This window comes from Neodiprion virginianus, chromosome 6, assembly GCF_021901495.1.
Source record: "Neodiprion virginianus isolate iyNeoVirg1 chromosome 6, iyNeoVirg1.1, whole genome shotgun sequence".
NCBI lineage: Eukaryota > Metazoa > Arthropoda > Insecta > Hymenoptera > Diprionidae > Neodiprion > Neodiprion virginianus.
In genome coordinates, this window is record NC_060882.1 from 22861807 (window position 1) to 22880113 (window position 18307).

The 18307-nt window shown below is 40.8% G+C and overlaps 1 protein-coding gene across 6 annotated transcripts in view; it reads right to left on the reverse strand.

Annotated features, from left to right (window-relative positions):
• Nucleotides 1–18307, reverse strand: part of LOC124307594 (uncharacterized) — a 99298-nt gene that overhangs the window by 22856 nt on the left and 58135 nt on the right. For 2 of the 6 annotated variants that reach the window (XM_046769434.1, XM_046769435.1), the window contains exons 5-9: nt 17608–17661; nt 16466–16474; nt 13266–13340; nt 9245–9464; nt 3268–3388 (exon numbers count right to left, since the gene is read on the reverse strand). In XM_046769434.1, coding sequence (XP_046625390.1) covers nt 3268–3388; nt 9245–9464; nt 13266–13340; nt 16466–16474; nt 17608–17661 — 479 coding nt within the window. The remainder of the gene's footprint in view (nt 1–3267; nt 3389–9244; nt 9465–13265; nt 13341–16465; nt 16475–17607; nt 17662–18307) is intronic. The other 4 variants (XM_046769436.1, XM_046769438.1, XM_046769437.1 and 1 more) reach the window with 4 other exon arrangements.

Genomic DNA, 18307 nt, shown 5'->3' on the forward strand with positions numbered 1-18307 from the left:
TGAGCAGCACGTTGAAGTTAACAATGATTACACCGATAACGCAGTCTCATTTTCTCGACACTTTAAGAGAAACGCGTGTTACGTTCAAAGTATAATTAAAAAGTTGAAAAAGTTTAGAGAGCATGGTTATTTGCGGGGAAAAACAAGCGGGTACCTAGTACGCTTGCGAATTTCATCAAATCGTCCGTAAAACTTTCCCCGATACGAGTCTCGGGTAGGAAAATAAAATAATAATTACAAAACGCGATAATTGGCCTGGCGAGATAATCGGCGAGTTTTCGCGAGGGAAAAAAAAGTAGCCAGTAATTTGAGGATATTTGACTCGATGTATAAAATTACCGGCAATTTCATTAATGCTCATCCAATTTCACCCGTTCCGCAGTGCTGCAAACTTTTGCCGAGTTAATTCTACCCGCCGCCCATGCGAACAATTGCAGTTGCCAAAATACAGTCGAAGCACATCGAGGTACGACACAACTATATAACGTTTAAGGGAAAGTGGGGGCAAAACGGGACACGAATTGTCCAAATATCGAATAATCGATCAACCAGGCACAAAAATTATTCCCAGAGAACGTTCGATTAAAGAAAATGCAAAAGCGAAACTTGATTTTTGAACATGGTAAATCCTGACGGTACTCAGAGATTTTTAATTTCCGGCTCAAAGTTGGGATACGTCATCATCAGCGTTAATCGCGTGCAATTTGTCGTTTGCAATTCGGCCAAGGGAAAATAACAAAAGGAAACGTGAACAGCTGCAGCGTATCGTTATCGTTTTTGTTGTCACTCAAAATTGCTCCGGAGCCTTCGTCCGATCCGTCCCATTTTACCCTCATCAACTCCGCGCTCTTCGGTAAGCTTATATAAAAATGTGCGGAAGTTTTACCCCCAAAACGACGATTTCACATTTACCTATATCTATGTATAGCAGCCCAACTATTTACCTATATCTATAACACAAAAGTCATCTCATCCGCAGCGATATGTTCAATACCGTGATTTTTTTTCCTCTTCTTCAATCCAAATGTCTAGTTTTACCCCGACTTACCCCCGTCCGACGTTTAATAATATACGATTAGGTACGTATAAATATAAATACATATAATAGACAACATCCAACATCATGGCAAGTTACGTGACATTATAAATAATGTACTATAAGGTTGTTTTTTTTTTGCGTATATATATATAACAGAGGGTTGCAGCCGCTCAGCGTAATGTACTATATATATATATATATATATATATAGGTATATAATGTTGTATAGTATGGACACCGAGCAACGTATCTATGAGTATATATACATATAAATATGTATGTATGAGAGACGACGAGACGTTATAGCGGAATTTCGATTGCAGCTAACAAACCTGTAATAGCAATCTTCGCTGACCATTTGCTGGTGCCGTCCAACACCGACTGGTTGATCTCCTTCATATGTTTGATGTGGGCCTTTTCACTTACTCCAAACACCGACCTAGACTCCGATGAAATTTACACAATACATCCATGGAAACATAGGTGAACGGGTTGATTGGTTTGCAATTGACTCAGGCTTATGATCAATTATTATGCCATTATGAACTAGTCGATAGCGGGTTTGGCGCATCCGTTTGGGGATCGACGGGGGTTCGGATGCGACGAAGCGATTGCCTCGCTTACAAGTCACGACAATACGTGTAACACTCGAGCAACGGCTCGAGAGGCATCGCGGTGTAATAATGAAAAAGTGTAATCGAACCCTGACCGGCCTCGCGTGTAAAATTTTGACTAACCCAAGGTAGAAAAAGATTCAAGGAGTGGAAATCCTTTGTCAGTCCCGTTGAATTGATCCAGGACTACCGTCGAAAGCGCGAAACGCGATTTCTTCCCTAATTTTTCACCATCACGATATCTCGAACCACCGAGCGCGCTTCTCCAAGCCAAGCATATTATTTGCACGCCGCCTTGCGGTATGAACAATGGAATTACTCGTTCGCGCCTCCCCTTTTGTAGCGGATAAAACTCGTACCTGATCAACGAGCTTAAACAAAGGGTAAATCCTGGATTAACACGCGAAGGTCTGAAAACAGCCTCAAAGCCAGCAAAAAATATTATGCCAGTAAAATCCTGCACGCCTTTGCTCTCAATTTCAAAAATCATTTCATTACACCGAGGTAGAAAAATGTCCAGGGCCTCGTTGTCTCGGCCATCAGAGCTACTCTGTATCCTCTGTCTCAAGTTACTAACCGGCGAATATCGGATCCGCGTGCAACTCTACGTTGTAGCTTGATATTTTTATTTTCTCTCTGTCCGAAGCCGTCCGATTCAGAGTCTCGACCTTTTCGGCCGCGAGGCGTTAGGTTGGCACGAAAAGAGGCTTTGAAATAGGAGAACAGTCTTTCACCCCGTGGTAAAAGGAAAGGTATCGAGCCGCTGATGGCTATTACGTTTCGCGTCGGAAAGCATCGCTCACTTTATCCGTTCCGAGGTGACCGGGCAAGAGGGAGAAAAGGTTGTATATGTAAGGCTAGCCGGCTATCTTCGGAGGTAAAATAAAGGAACCGCCTCGCGCCGAAGACAATTTTCATAAATCTGACTCAGCGTATAAACTCATATCCGTGACAACTCTGACGCGTTTTTGGGGGGGCTGCGTATTTTTATCCGTAAGCCACGCGGTGCGATGATTGCATTTGCTTATACGTAGTCCGCATGCGATGCTGATCGCCGTACGTTGACGGACCGTGCATACGTGTATCGTACGTAAATCCAAAAGCCTTACGCGTGGCCTGGACATTGAGCGCGAGCACTTCCGGCAAAGAAGGCTACTGGGAATTTGATTACTTATCTACTTGTAAATAAATAAAATTTCATTCCCGTCTCGGTTCGAGGTTGTGCTCGCGGGTAAGGAAACTGCCTCGAAGACGTATGATCAAATTTTCATCAAGTCCATCAAGGTTTTTATGCGCGATTTTTCGACCTAGGTCGATTTACCGTGGAACCTGGGAATTCTGGTAAGTCGTATAAGCAGGCGGATCGCGAGGTCGACGAAAGGTCGTCGTAACTTTCGAAATCAACGGCTTGGCTTGGAGAAAAAGTAACAGATATAATTTACACTCCGAGTGTGCTCGGAGTAAAAGAAAATCGACCGGTTCGGACGACAATTGTTTATCGCTCGATAATTTTTCGTCTCTTGTTGTTTCCCCTTTTGTAGCCGGATCACGCGTATTTTTACGTATTAAAGTCTGATTAATGGAAAGATTTTTCCAACTTTTAATGACACTCACCGAATAAGCTCGAAGATTTCCGGCTTCTCCTTTTCTCGCTGCTTCATTCGTTCCTTCATTGCGGTTATTATGCTGTTCGCTTTGTCCTCGGCTCCGTGTTTCGAGCTCTTCTCAGCAGCTCCTGAAACCCAACGAAGATAAAACGTTACAACACTCGAATGCGAATTCGGTTCTCCCGTTGCTTGAATCAAAAACGATCTGGCAATGATGCGCCGCCAATAATCACTTCGCCGGTTCTTATCTCTTACCGCTTCCACCCTTCTCCTTTTTCACTCTCCTTGCAACTACAATGGGAATGAACACGAGACGGTGGATCTTATCGAACGCTGGCAAGAAAAGCTGGTTATTACAACCCGATAACCGGGGGTGAGTTCGAGTCATCGAACCCAAGTTCAGGTCGGACTTTATTATTGCATGTACATCAATCACGTGCGGCCTTCGAAGTGGTAGCTATTTGTTCTGCAAGCACGTTAAGCCACGATTAGCTAACCTTTTTCTCGGTTCGCCTTTCCATTCTTTATACATTTCTTACATACCTACCGCTGCGGGATTCTTTAGAAGTTCAATATCGTTTTTACAATACGCGGTTAACCCGCAAAGAATTGAGCACAGATATTTAATCGAAACTCTTGTATCGGCGTGAGTATTCCACGACAATTTTACGGACAAATAGAATTGTGTATAACTATCAACGCGATTCATGTTACAGAAATAATTAAACCCTGTTTGAATTTATAATTTCTAAATCGATTCAATCAGCAGATTACTGTAGTAATGACGACTCTACAACGTGCACATCTGTCCTCGAAAATTAGCGAGAAATTTTCACAACGTTGATGCATTGATCGTGCATTTTACACCGCGTACGTAGATCATTTTTTATCACTGATCGACAAACCGAATTAGTTCGCGATTAAAGCAGACGTGTAAAGTGTCGGTACACGATTGATCGGTTTCGCCAATTACCACTTAACCGAGAATTAACCGTCGCCGAGTGACCGAGTTGTTGAATTTTCATTTTCAGCAATCAGAGTTAATCGATCACGTTACAAATAATTATCCGCCAAATCCTTGCCAATTTTAAACGACGTGTAGAATAAATTGCTGCGCTATAATGAGAAGGAGGGTAGAGAAAAGAGAAGAATCCAGAAGAGGCTTGTACTCCAAGGCTGCAGTACTCGGTAAAAACGCATTGCTACGTACGTACATCGCGAGTGGTTATCCTCTTTTTTTTCAACCCAGAAGCCGTTCGGCATCTCTAATTTTCCGGTGCGCCTCCTCGCTCGCTTGAATATGTTTCCAGGCAACTGGCAAAGCGGTAACACATTCATACCGGTGCAGGATGTACGTACGTATGTACGGGTATGTACAGGCTTGCGTATAGCTACGCGAGAGCCTAATAAGTTCTATTTTCGGCGAAACCTGTTTCAACCGAGCTTAACTGGGTCGGAAATTACGTATACCAATCATTCTAATGCTCGCTGGCCATTAAGAAAGACCTGGAATAACGGGTCGCGGAGCTGGAGAGTTTTATAATTTTATTACGCTGCCACTACGTGTTTTTATCGCGGTTGCCGAATCGCTTTGTTATACATGTATATGCTTGCCCAAATTCAATAAAAAAAACTCGTATATATATAAATATAGTTGTAACGCTATTTCGTAAATTTGGGGCGATTGGAAGCTCGACAAATTTCGACTACACCCACCGAGGTGCGATTATCACGACTCACGTAAGACAGATTGCAGGCAGTTGAGAAATGTAAGTTTCACGTGAGTCGGAGGTTAGAAATATAGCGAATAAGCCGTTTTACTTTTTGCCGACAATTTTCGATAGGCGGTAGGTCTACCGTTTCTATTATTCACGTCTACTCGAGGCGCCCGGTAAAATTTTTGCTATCGCTAATTAGATCTAAATGAAACAACGAACTGTGAAAAGTTGGTCTATATATTGCGGCAGTGGCAAGTATCGTGGATTTGACCCGGAAGGCAGAGGAAGGTTACAAAAAAGACAATTAATAAAAACAAAAACGAAGGGGGAAAAAAACGAGGAGGTAAGAAAAATGAAAAAAATATCCTGCGGCGGTTTAACGGCGCGACGTAAAAACTAGAAATATCTTTTCCAAGGCACAATAAAATCCGCGTCGTTAAACGGAACCGGAAGACCTAGATCTACACGAGACCCTGATACATTTTTCTATCCGAACGGAATAAACCGAGGAAGCCTGCAATGGTTTTTCTGGCGTTGAAAGAAGCTCAAAAATCTCTCTCTATCTCTCTCTGATTTCTCCGCGGAGTTGCGGCGGGTGTTGGGCGGAGAATATAAAAACAATTCACGGTACTTTACGGTTTCTCCGGTTGTCTCACAACCCTTTCTCGATCGGAACAACACACGTGCTTGTCGCGTATTCCGCCTGCCTGCGGTGAGATTACGACGGGTGAAATCGGTGGATGCGGAATAGAATTGATTAGGCCCCGAACCTCGGCTAGACGTTACGTACGACAGAGAGAGAGATAGAGGAGAATGCGGGGAAATCGATCAACTGCCATCAAACGTTAGGGCGCGGCGAGGATTTACACGACCCTATTGCATCCGGAAGCTGCGTCATCTGCACCGAGCCGAAAGCCTATAAACTCGACCCGATCTCAATCAACGTCTCCCGCGGGAATTGCACCCGTTGCAGTTCTAGTTTCGCGGAAACTGTGGCTAAAACTACGGAGCCTGCAGGGCTGCCCCGTTATTCCAGAGGTCCATGTATAAACTGCAGGGTGAACAAGTTTTTCACCGTTTAATCAGTTAGACGAACTATCAACTTCGTTGAACGCTGCGTTCGTCCTTTTCCCACGGAAACGAGGGGAAGTGCAGAGGGCTTAGCTCGATTTTGATGGAACGTTTATTTTTGGATAGAACCAAGAGTTGGATAACCTTCAAGGAACAAGACTCAGTGCATGGGAATTGTCGCTTGAAAAAGTTTAATATTATCATGGTTTAATTGCAAGTGAATGCCGGATCGTCGGAGAGCGGACTGGGGGTATAAGATATACGCGGGTGGGAAAAACTGTAAATTTGCCATATTTTGAAAAATACTATAACCTAATCATTATCAAATTTTCGAAACTACGGATGGAATTGAGAAAAGGTCGTTAAAGGTTAACAGAGGTAGTTCATCGTGCGAAAATTTATTTATCTATTTATCATACCGACGTGATTGAGTGCACTTCTGATAATTTGCGAATACTTTTTCCACGTGTTCCGTCAACTGTTCATGCAAAATCATAACTCTACTAAGGGAGTCAACAGTTGTAAACGAATGCGGAAATTATTGGGTGGTAAAAAAGTATTTTTTATCAGATTTATACGTCCGCAGCTTGTGAAGAGAAGAAAGCATTTTATATTTTTCGTTCAACTTCGGGTTCAAATTCACTACCATCAACAAGTTATTCGAATTTTCTTAAATGGCCAGTCTGTCTGGACCTTGAATTGCAGGTTGAATGTCTGTTCTAAACAACAACACTCTTTGTCCCAACAACCAGCGATTTGGATCTTCTTGTAAAACATCGAACAATAGCATCGGTCTAAGCCTTGAATGTCAATGAGTAGTCAAAAGTGCGAAACAGGACATTATTCTCGTAGAGTGATTAAATTAATAAACGAGAAAACCTGAACGAAATCAATTCATGGAGAAATTTTCAACTGTTACGTAATTTTTACTTGAAATGCACACGAAAATAACGCTCGGAATATTATACAACGACGAACAGTTTTTCGATTACCTGAGGTAAGAACTGCGTTTCTGGCTGCAGCTACACGACAGGCAGAATCTGTGGTTCAGCCTCATTTCGTGATAGTTTTCCTGATAGTTCTTCGGAATAGATGTGAGGAGTTTCCAACAATTTGAATGATATCCGTCGTATCCAGTAATTGATTCGGAAATAACTACATCTCTGTATTTGATATTCAGCACAGCACGGATGTTTTCTTTTTCACTTTTTCTTCGTGAAAAGTATTACTTTGTTGCGTAGACGCTTACATAAAAAACAAATTGGAATCTCCATGAACCGTTTGCGACAAGTTCTATGGTATCCTTCATTTTCAGACGCAATTTCCGGAAAAAGAACGTCGCTGTATTCCAAGTTAAATGCGACACGAATTTCCAGCTTTTCATTGAACAGAGATAACTTTTGATTTGAGAAAAGTGCTACTTTCTCTTTCACATCGGTACATTCGAAAACACATGCTGCATTGGAAATGACTTTTAAAACAAAACGGCAGCGCAAGGATAAGCATTGACAGTCTTACTACGTGCGTTGAAATCTCATCGGAAACTGAAGCGTCTTTCTCGTTCACTTTCCGAATGATCCAATTCAAATATGACAATTCCACATTACGAAAGGAATGGAAGACAGTAATGAAGACGATTTTTTCTTGACCTTGGTGAATTGTTGAATAATATTATTCTTGGATATGAAGGTTGTGAACATGAAAAAACTTTTTTTGTGTTAACGTTTCAGCCCGAATGGGGGCCCTCCTCAGAACAATTTATTTAGAATATCTAATGATGAACTGACACTTTCAAATAACGAAGAAAAGGAACCCACTAGTATGCAGTGAATGCGTGTTAGAATAACCGAGTAAAACGCAAAAGTTCATTTTTTAAAAAACGCTACGACAGCGATACGAAACTCCCAAGCATTCATCCTGGTTGTTAATTGAACAAAAACACACAACGAACGTTTTAGGTTTTGAGTCTGGAGCACTTTTGAACGTGTGGAACGTCCAGTGTGTAGTGGTCTAACACGCATTCACTACATACTAGTGGGTGCCTTTTCTTCGTTATTTGAAAGTGTCAGTTCATCATCAGATGTTCTAAATAAATTGTTCTGAGGAGGGCCTCCATTCGGGCCGAAACGTTAAGACAAAAAAAGTGTTTTGATGTTCACGACCTTCATATCCAAGAATAATGTTATTCAGGAAGACAGTAATGTTCGGAGCAGATGTTCTACTGCGTTTGAAGGTCCAGACCGATGCTATTGTTCGATGTTATGCAAGAAGGTCCGAATCGCTTGTTGTTGGGACAAAGAGTATTGTTGTTTGGAACAGACATTCAACCTGCAATTTAAGGTACAGACAGACTGGCTATCGAAGAAAATTCGAAAAACTTATTGTTGGTAGTGAATTTGAACCACCATAACAATCTAAACTTTTTCAGGTGAAATTTCCTTTGCCCCGAGTCATGTTTCTTTAAAGTTACTTAGCTCTTGGTTTATCACGCCCGCGGGTAAATTCGTCGTTTTCTTAATCGCTGTGTCTCATCGTCGATTAGATTATAATTAGCCAATGGTGTCTGCACCGAGGAGACGTTCGATTTTTCCCAGACCACCAGCTTCACAGCAGCTTCATCTATAACCGGCATTTGATTTGCTTAAATCTTCAACCGGTAGTCGCGCGTTTGATTCAGTGGATTGAATTTAGTTGCCGCTTAAACGGTCGAGTTATATACCGTTGAATGCGGGACTTGACAAAAGGTTGAAAAATCGCTTCGACAAGTCGGCAATAACGTTCGAAATAATGTGGATAAATCGTATATTTTTCCCCCTCGGCACACACGCCGCCTTTCACGAATCTGTCGGGAATTCGTTTGTGCCATAAGTTGAGTCGAGTTTGTATCCCGGTGCGAACGATTAATCAACATCTCGAGAAGGTGGTATCGGGGGTCGTGCGTGTGTAAAGGGTATCCCAGACACTCCGTCATTCCTAAATCGTTAATTCACCTAAACAAATGGCTCCCGTCACGCTGATTGCTTAGCTCCATAAACTCCCTCTCGCCGTCAGCGGAAGCATGCAGCGGTTGTAACGAAAATTTGAGTGTCGCACAAAGACGCGACTAATGACAACAATGAATTTCGGTAAACCGGAACAACGGAAATAGGTGGTAAAAATAATCTATCTGCGAATATAGTTTTATTTTCAACTCACTCTGCAGGCAGTCGGCGTTGAGCAGGTCCTTGCACTTCTCGTGACATTTGACCCCGCACTCGGTGCAGCGAACACCTTGTCTTGCGATGCCCCATAGAAGACCTTCGCACTCGTAGCAGTAGGTCGGCGAGGTTGCTGTCCAGAGTACGAAGTTGTGCGGCGTCGTCGATGATATTGGATAGATGAGAGCTTGAAGCGTTTTTTTGTAGACGTGCATCTTCTGCGAGAGTCAAGAGAACGATTTGCTGTTTTTAGTTGAAATATCGGCGCGATACCTACTTCCTAGTCACGGGTGACAGACAGCCTTGGACTCGTTCTTCTATATTTCATTTGCTTTTCACTTTTTTTCTCGCCCGTATGACGACGCTAGTTTAAAGCGACGTCTTGCTTCTACAGCTCGGAGTTTTCAAAGTTTGGCGTTGAATAGATAATCTGTGCTTAAACCGAGAAAAACGAGCAGGGAATGGAATATATTAATAAATGTGAGTTCCGTAATTCTTGGCTGCAGCGCAGGAGGATTGAGAATTATGATCTCATGGTATGGCGCAAAACTTTTTAGCAAATAGGAACGAGTCAAGGCGTATTCTGTTTCTCCAAGATTCTCTTTTTCCGATTCTTTTTTTTCTTCCTTCGTCTCTTCCGTACCCTAGATTCTATTCGTCTAACTCGCCAGCGTCACGTTCTCACAATCAGTCACGCACAATCGCAGCTGATGGCTCGGCAACGACTAGAATTTACTCCCGTGTTACATGTGTATCTATCGAGTTATTGAAAAGCTCATATTTCAATGGAAGCTTCGCGTAAGTGGATGTAAGAAGAAAAAGAAAGTGACTTGTAACTGATTTCGAGATGGTGGAAACTCAAATTTCAACAACTCTCATCCCCAGAATATTTGGATTTGAATTATCTCGCCGTTATTGTTCCTCGCGTTTTCACGCTTTAGCGAATGTATTCGTCCGCAGCTAATTTCAACTCCAGTCGTTATGAAAACGGAGCTTACAACGTACGGCCATTGAATGTTTCAATTCAACATCCGAAAGGTGAGTGTACTGTGTACAAAGATTTTATCGTTCACAGGTAGAATGACGACGTAACTCCGAGAAAGGGTGATAAAATACAAGTTTGTGGTGTTTCTTTCCTTTCTCTTTCTTCTTGTTCTTTTTTAACGGTCAAAATTTATTGCGACGTAAAATAATAAAATGGGAGCGCTTATTTTTTTAACTGCAAACGAGTGAAAAGAACTCGCTTATTCATTCTCCTTCAATCTCCGTCAACCGGATGAAAAAACGATTCCAAAAAAACAAAATAGAAAAAAGACTACAACGGTGTATGCATAAGGGTGTTTTTATCACCTCGTTCAAAGCTTTCCGAATATACTGGATTTTACACTTTGCAAAGGCAACAATCGCCTACTTTTTCCGTGAGGAACTGCTCATGAATATCGTACATATGTGCGAAACATTCAATTGTCGTTATTGAAATATACAGCGGAAATATGAAAGAAATTATCCGACTCGAACTAATACCTACAATGTTACTTGTTGTTCCGGTAGTAAATGTATTTCATTCGCTACGGGGTACGATTACGTTCCCGCGAATTTGCCTTCATGAAAAATTCAGCCCCGTTCGTTTTCCCTTTCTTCATTTTCTCCTTCGTATATTCACATTCGCACGCACGTAGACATTAAATTGCATGTATACGAATATAATACACGTACACGCAAGCATTCGAAGGGCAAAAATCTCACACCGGAAGCTCTACAGTTGGGTAACATGGCAAACGGTGCCTGCATGTCTGCCAATACATATATATCACATATGTATTATATATGTATAAGTAATGTTAGCTTTGGGGATGGCTTGAGAAAGTTGCGAGACTTTTCAGGCAAGCATTTCCGATCGAACAGTAAAACGTGTCGAATCGTCTTGAAAAGAATTTCGCAATTTCTCTGACCTTTTTGCTAAAACTATAAGGAAAAAGCATTAAAGATATCCTAAAAAGCACGGCTCGTACTGCGTGAACTTGAGCGTCTCGACTATCGTCCCAATTTCACAAGACGAAGCTTTCTCGTCGGAAGTTCATTTCGTTACACTACAGCATCGTTGGCAAAAGTTTGCCACTTTTCAAATTGCAATTCGCAGAGCAATAGAGAAAGTAAACAAGCATATGTAATTTGATATATATACATGTATATCAATACCGCAAGATGTATAAAAAATTCATGTAAATTGCTAGGATCGATACGCGGAAATGCGGATGATTTTGATGCGACCAGACAACGGCGACTGTTCAACAATAGATGAATGGGCCGGATAATGCATGCTTTTATAAGTCGATTGATTATTGAACGGCGACTACTGCGGGCGAAGAGCGATTTACGGCAATATAATCCATTTCGATGTCACGGCAGGTTGACATGGAAAACGGAAAAATATTTACACCCTGTGCGGGTGTAATTGAGCTTGTTGGCTTGGGTAGGCGATGCTGCTTCGTCAGGGGCCGTTGCAGCAAACTTTTGCCATCGCGTTGTTTTCGTGCGACGAAATTTAAAATCGAAGGTGATACGTTACCCTAGCGCTACCTATGTAAGGTCCTATTTTTATACCTATAATTTGTGGTATAGGTAGAATACGGAGTTATTCCTGACAGGAACTTGAATCTTAATCTACTGTTCATAGACCTACTTAGTATTTTCTATGCGGGGGGGGGGGGGGGGGGGGGTTGTTAATTTGATTTTCTATACATTATGAATATAATAAACTTGCTATAGACCTTGCAGAGAGCGAGACACACTTACGTGCAATAAAATAGAGACAGCGTGGTAATGAGCATAAAACGCAGCATAGTAGATATCAGAAAAGATTGATATTTTAATTAAAACCTTTCAAATTATATTATTATACAAGTAGATTTATATTGATAACAATTTTTCTTGTTTCTTTTACCTTACTTTTTTTTTATGTTCAAGTGAAATGAGGCGTGTCGTGTATAACAGGTAACAGGTAACAGCAGGTGTATACGTGGTATTTATCACACGAGGAATCCAAAGTGCTTTTGGTGTATATTAATTACACGAGGAATATAGTTATAGAATAATCTCATTAGTAAACAGCTATATGCGAAACCTTCGCGTTTTCGCGTTAAATTATTACTTACGACGCGTTCGCCGCCGTACGTTTATATTTACACGCAGTTTGGTAAATACGAAATTTTATTTTCACCGTCAAATCGGACCGGAAAGAGAGATACGTGATTGCGAAAACCGCCGATAAACACGAGTTGCGATAAAAGGCGAATAAGGATTGTAGGCGGAACTTGAGTATAAAACGGGACGCAGCGGTGGCGAGAATTTTTTTTTTTTTAACCGTAAACTGCGAATTCCGTGATTAAGTTACGCCACGTGCGGTATCAAGTCTCTGTCGAGAACCCGTCAAATTTATATACACACATATACCTGCGTGGATAAGTGAAAAATTTGTAAATTTCGCCGGTGTATGCCGTGCATGCGCGAAAACAGTAATCAACGAAAGTGATACGATTATACCGTTTTCTGAGCTGTGCTCAAAATTGTTTTTTCACACTCCATAACACAAAGTTTGTTCATAATCGCAATGATTCGGATCCTGCGTTTCCTAATTAAAATTTCCTCACCAGATCGGGGTGTGTATAAATTTACCACGAACTAAATAAGTTTATCCTCATTTCGGGGGGTCGTGTGTTAGATTTAACTTAATTCTGGATAAAGCTTACTACCCCTGACAAGGAAATTTAATTTTATCTTCAATCAAGACGTACCCCGCTAACCTGTCCTGTGGTATACAGGATTTATACGCACACCTGTATCGTACGTGTTGATGTCGCAGGCTTTCTTGAATTTTCATGGGAATTGATTCTAGGTTTAAGGCAATGTGTTCGTGAGTATAGAAGGGTTGAAATGCGTTATTCACAGCTCTGAGAGTTACAAAGAAATTATTTTCATAAGGGTTAAGGATTGTGTATAAATTAGGTGAGCAGACTTACCAAATCCTCGTCGTTGAGGGTGGCTCGAGGAACGGCTGAAGTAAGTCCCGCGTTTCTCTTCGTCGCTGCCATTGTCTGAGGAATGTTGAAAATTAATTTTCTCACATCGTTTTCGATAAATTCGCGTGCGAATTCAACTATAGTGCCCAAAAATATATAAGTATAGTCGAGTATAACAGTATCTACTTTTAAGACTCGAGGCTAAATACAAGTCGAAGAATATAGTATATAGAAAAGCCATATGTAGTTTCAATTCAGTAATTACTTTATACATATGTATAGTATGATGTATGTACAGACGTTTCGCATTGTGCAAATTTCGGTCGATATAAGTTTACAGAAAATTACAACTATATACATAATGTGTACTTATGCATATATGTGTTTGGCATATCGTATGTACGGAAGTTCCTGTCAAGAGTTTGTGACAAGATCGGTCCAACTTATACGTATAACGTATGTCCAGAGGAAAAGAAAATAAGATAACAGGATTGAAAAGTTTCTATGTAAAATATTTACACGATCCATTTGATCTGATTAAAAATTGGACAGAGAAACACAAACACAGCTCAGCAACGGAAATTTCCGTAGCTGCGCGTCAGTTATGTTTGCAATAACAAATGCTCAGAAGAAGTAGGTCTGGTCGAATTTCGAATCTACGGTGCACAGTTTGAATTTCACTAGAATTAAATGTAAAAATAAAAAGAAGAAATGGTAAATAACGAAAAAAGTACCGGAGTATAAAATATTGCGGTTGCACAGCGATACTTGCATAATATGCGAATCGGCGAATCGTTATACAGCGGTAATAAGAAATGAACGTCTTTAAAAACTTGCATCCCTTCTTTTTCTTAATCCAAGCCGAAATACGTACGTGAATGTGTGGTGAACCTAGCTTTGCGATTGTTAATGTAAAACTCGAATATGATTGCCAAATTATTTTTGAGATCGGATGAAGCGAGCGCGTTATTAAAAATGAATTCTGTTACATATGTAGAAACAAGATGACGAGATAAAGCAACGTGTCGCTTCGTGCTGTAGCCAACGGGCTTTCAATGCTATAGCCACATAATAACAATTGCATTACATATATACCTAAGAGTATTTACGATATATACGTATATATACCTACACAGGGTGAAAATATATGTATTATATATACCTATGCATGAAATAATACATATATTACAAGAGAAGTGTGGGTGAAACGAATGATTGTAAAAAAAAAAAAAAAAAAATTACATCGCTGTTCGATTATAATCTGTTTTGTGTCGTACAGCGTATATGAAACACGTTCGCGCCATTTCCCGGTCAAAGCTGATCGCCCTTGTTGACTCTGATCCGTAATAAAATATTCCACGCAATTCATCATACATCTGCCGATGATTATTTTACGGATCAATTGATAGGATGCGAGGCGTAGCGATGTCCGGGAGAATATGACGTGCTGAGTGCTAGTTGAAAAAATTTCCATACGCATATGTATGAGTAGCAGTCGTGTCGTTGTTCCAAATTGAGTGTCTCCTCTATTCATCGATATGAATCTACGAAGCGTCAACATCGGCTATATGCCTAATAGTGAGAAATTCTACATCGATACGTAATATCTATATGTATATGTGTAAGCATAGGAACGAAACGATAGATCGATAACACAAAGGTTTCTAACAATAAGGTAAAAATCTAGACCAATTAGGCATGCCGTGACTCGCAGCGCGAGCAGAGCCTCGAGCCTCGAGATTTCAATTAAGATCTTGCCCGACGTATGTATAGTTGTGAGTGTGCCTATGCATGTACACACGCCTACCTATGCATAGCTATGTCACATACTGGCTGTATTCCTCGAAAGTGCTCTACTTGGCATTCTTTGCAGGCCTTGACTCGACCTGCAACTTACACCACTTTTGTCCCAAGCACCCGGGAAGTTGGGCTTCAAAAATCCCCGGCATAATATCGCGTCGTTCCGTCTAACTACCAGAGATAATTGCTATTTATTCGTCTTCGATTCGATCGAAAATCTGCAGGTGAGGAGATCGATACATATTCTCTATTCATATACCTACTAGTATAAGTTGTGTAAAGATAGCAGCTAGTTTGGCGTTAAATGGCGGAAAGATAAAAGCAGCGATTTGGCACACCTGTAGCCAATGAATTTTATTTTGTGCAAGGATCGGACACTGCGAAAAATTACTCGTGCAAAGTTCGTAACCGGAGATGAACAGAGTTCGCCGCCTCATCGTCAACTACGAATCAAAGATCGTGACGATTTCTTGTCGTACTTTTAACCTCGGCTTTCTCTTATTTTTATGTTTTTTTTTTCTTGCTACTTGCACTCAAGTACTGATCGCGCGTTGCCATCCTTGCGAAAAATAAAATACCTTGCTTACGGTATTGATTTATTCTCGGTGGAGTCGTGCGGCCCTGACTTATACAATATGTATATACATCATACGTGGACAAGTATACATAAAAAATTCATGCTGTTTGATGTATTGGATACGCGTAGAAAAGCAAAGTAGCAAATACATGTAAGCAAAATTATCTCATCGATGAGAATTATAATATATTTTGCGCGAAAGAAATTGAACGATGAGCGAACAGTTTGGAAAAACGATAACGACGTCGTTTCGAACGATTCATTGCTATCGAAATTATTCACAAACCGTCGTCTAATCACTTGAATTAATAATACAGCGTTCTCGGGGCGGTTTCTTGTTGTACAAACTGCGATAAATTATGCCGAGCACGTTGTACGAATGATGAATTGGCATCTTGCAGTTACAGTTCGGCTAAGTTTAGTCCCGTATACAATTGGCACTCATGCATATAAATCGTGTATATGTGCATACATATTTATATGTGATTGTATAGATCAAGTTTTGTGTGCGGTAGTAATTTTAGACATTTGCCCACATGCGACGAAAGTTTTTGCAAACATTCCATAATTTCGTCACGCCAAGTGCGAAACGAGAAAAAACGCCCTTGAAGGTGGAAAAATAAAACTTGAACCATGACTGCAAGGTGCGTTGGGAAATTTACGACGTAGTTTTAATATTATATATGTATAAGTATACGCATTCAATGCAATCTACGGATATGTTGTTAATGCAACGGAAAGCCCCGTTCGTTGAGCATGCAGCAATACCCCAACAATAACTCATGCGTATATTAATTTTGGTAAGGACTCATTGATTTTGTACCTTCAAGACCTGGAGGTAGAGTTTTGAATTTGAGAGGTCAGTGAGTGGTTCAGGTGTGTTGGAGAGAGTACAACGGTCGCCACAGAGAACAAACAAGAATAGTAATTATGTGCTGATGAGTTTGTTTCTTTCTCCATGGACGTTACAGATATGCCGTAGATACATACATCAATAGGCCCACATCTGTATCCGTATATTCATGTATGTATATACGCGATTTTAAAGAACTACAGAAGTACAAAGTTACAAAATTACGGTACATGAAAAAACTTGGATAGAAAAAAAAAAAAAAAAAAAAATGAAATTACTTCTTCCACGGTATGGCTGATGGAAATAATCGATGTTCGTTAGGTTTCAATTTTTCACCGCGATAAAAATTTGCGAAAGTTGTTGTTATGCGGCATCTATCAGCAGAATAGCGATAATTTTTCCAGCCAAACCGAGGTGATGTGAATATTCATTTTTTTTCTTTGATTCTGGCAACACTGAAATGCTTACGGGAGAAGGTTTGTTCCACGCGGATATACAAACACTCAGAAAAGAGGAAAAAAAAAAAAAACAATTATTGTTTTCCTGGAAGGATTAATTAGTTGGCGATGATACCGTGATTATGGGGATTAAAACGGAAGCGCGGGGAATTTGGATGAGAAGAGGACCGGGGGAGTATAATATGAAAATTGCGATAATACGTTTAAAATGATGCGTCTCGAATTTACGCGCGAGAATACGAGGAATCGAACTGATCTATTGCATGTACTGTGATGCAGGGGTCAATTGACGTGTTGAAAAATCCAACGGAAGCAACTAATACCAGACATGGGGGGATGAATTAAAACTCGGAAACGAGAACAGTGATAAATCTTCGATGAATGCACGTCTGCAGTTGAACATCGAACACTGCTCCGTGCAGGGGAAAAAAATTGACTCGATGATAGCTGCGGGTGCAGTTAATGGTTCGCTAAACTGGAAGTAGAGAGGTTCTATTTGGCGCAGATAAGCACTACTTTCGTTTAATTGGCTGGTATACCGTAAAAGCCGCGATTACAAATACATAGGTTATTCAATCAACGATTTAGCGAATCGGTGTCTCGTCTACTCGCAATTAGGGTGTTTACCACTTCAACTGGTACGCATGTACGTACCTCTTCTCTCAATTTCCAGTCTCCGTGTTTATCACTAGTGAAGACAATGTTCCGCTATTGGAAATAAAACTCGTTCATAAACTGCCCTAGGAGATGCGTTAATTATCCGATCCCGGTCTATGCGGTGATTGTGTTAAGTCGAAATATGGTGAAATTTTCAAAAAAATAGGCACCGGGAAACTTAATTATCGTTGAGTGGTTCAATGGAACATGAATGTATGTGAATAACAAACAATTAGACAGTCACCGTTTCGACAATTGACACTCAACATTTACGGGACGCGTGATCAATGCCTACGGCGAAAAAGCCTGGTTCGAAATTGCAAGAAAGTCTCTGACTCTGAGCATTGTGACTTTTGTTCCGAAATCTTTGACACGCGTTACTCTCTCTCTTGCAATTTTCCACCCGCTTGATCGACGCGAATTAAATCGTCAGAAAGGATCGAGTACCGCGACCCAGGGAAAACCAACAGCCACGTTGGTCACATTTTGCATGTTTTTTTTTTTTTTTAACTCGTCTCGTCTCGTGGGAAAATATTTGAACAATATTTGAACGGTTGAGGATCAAGGGCGTCGAAACGAAAGCATCTCCCGTTGAAAGTTGACGTATAGGCGTAGCGAGAGGGATAATTTGGGGTGAGGAAAAATGGATTGTAAAGGGTGCGACGATACACTGAAACGTAGAACACACATTAAATAT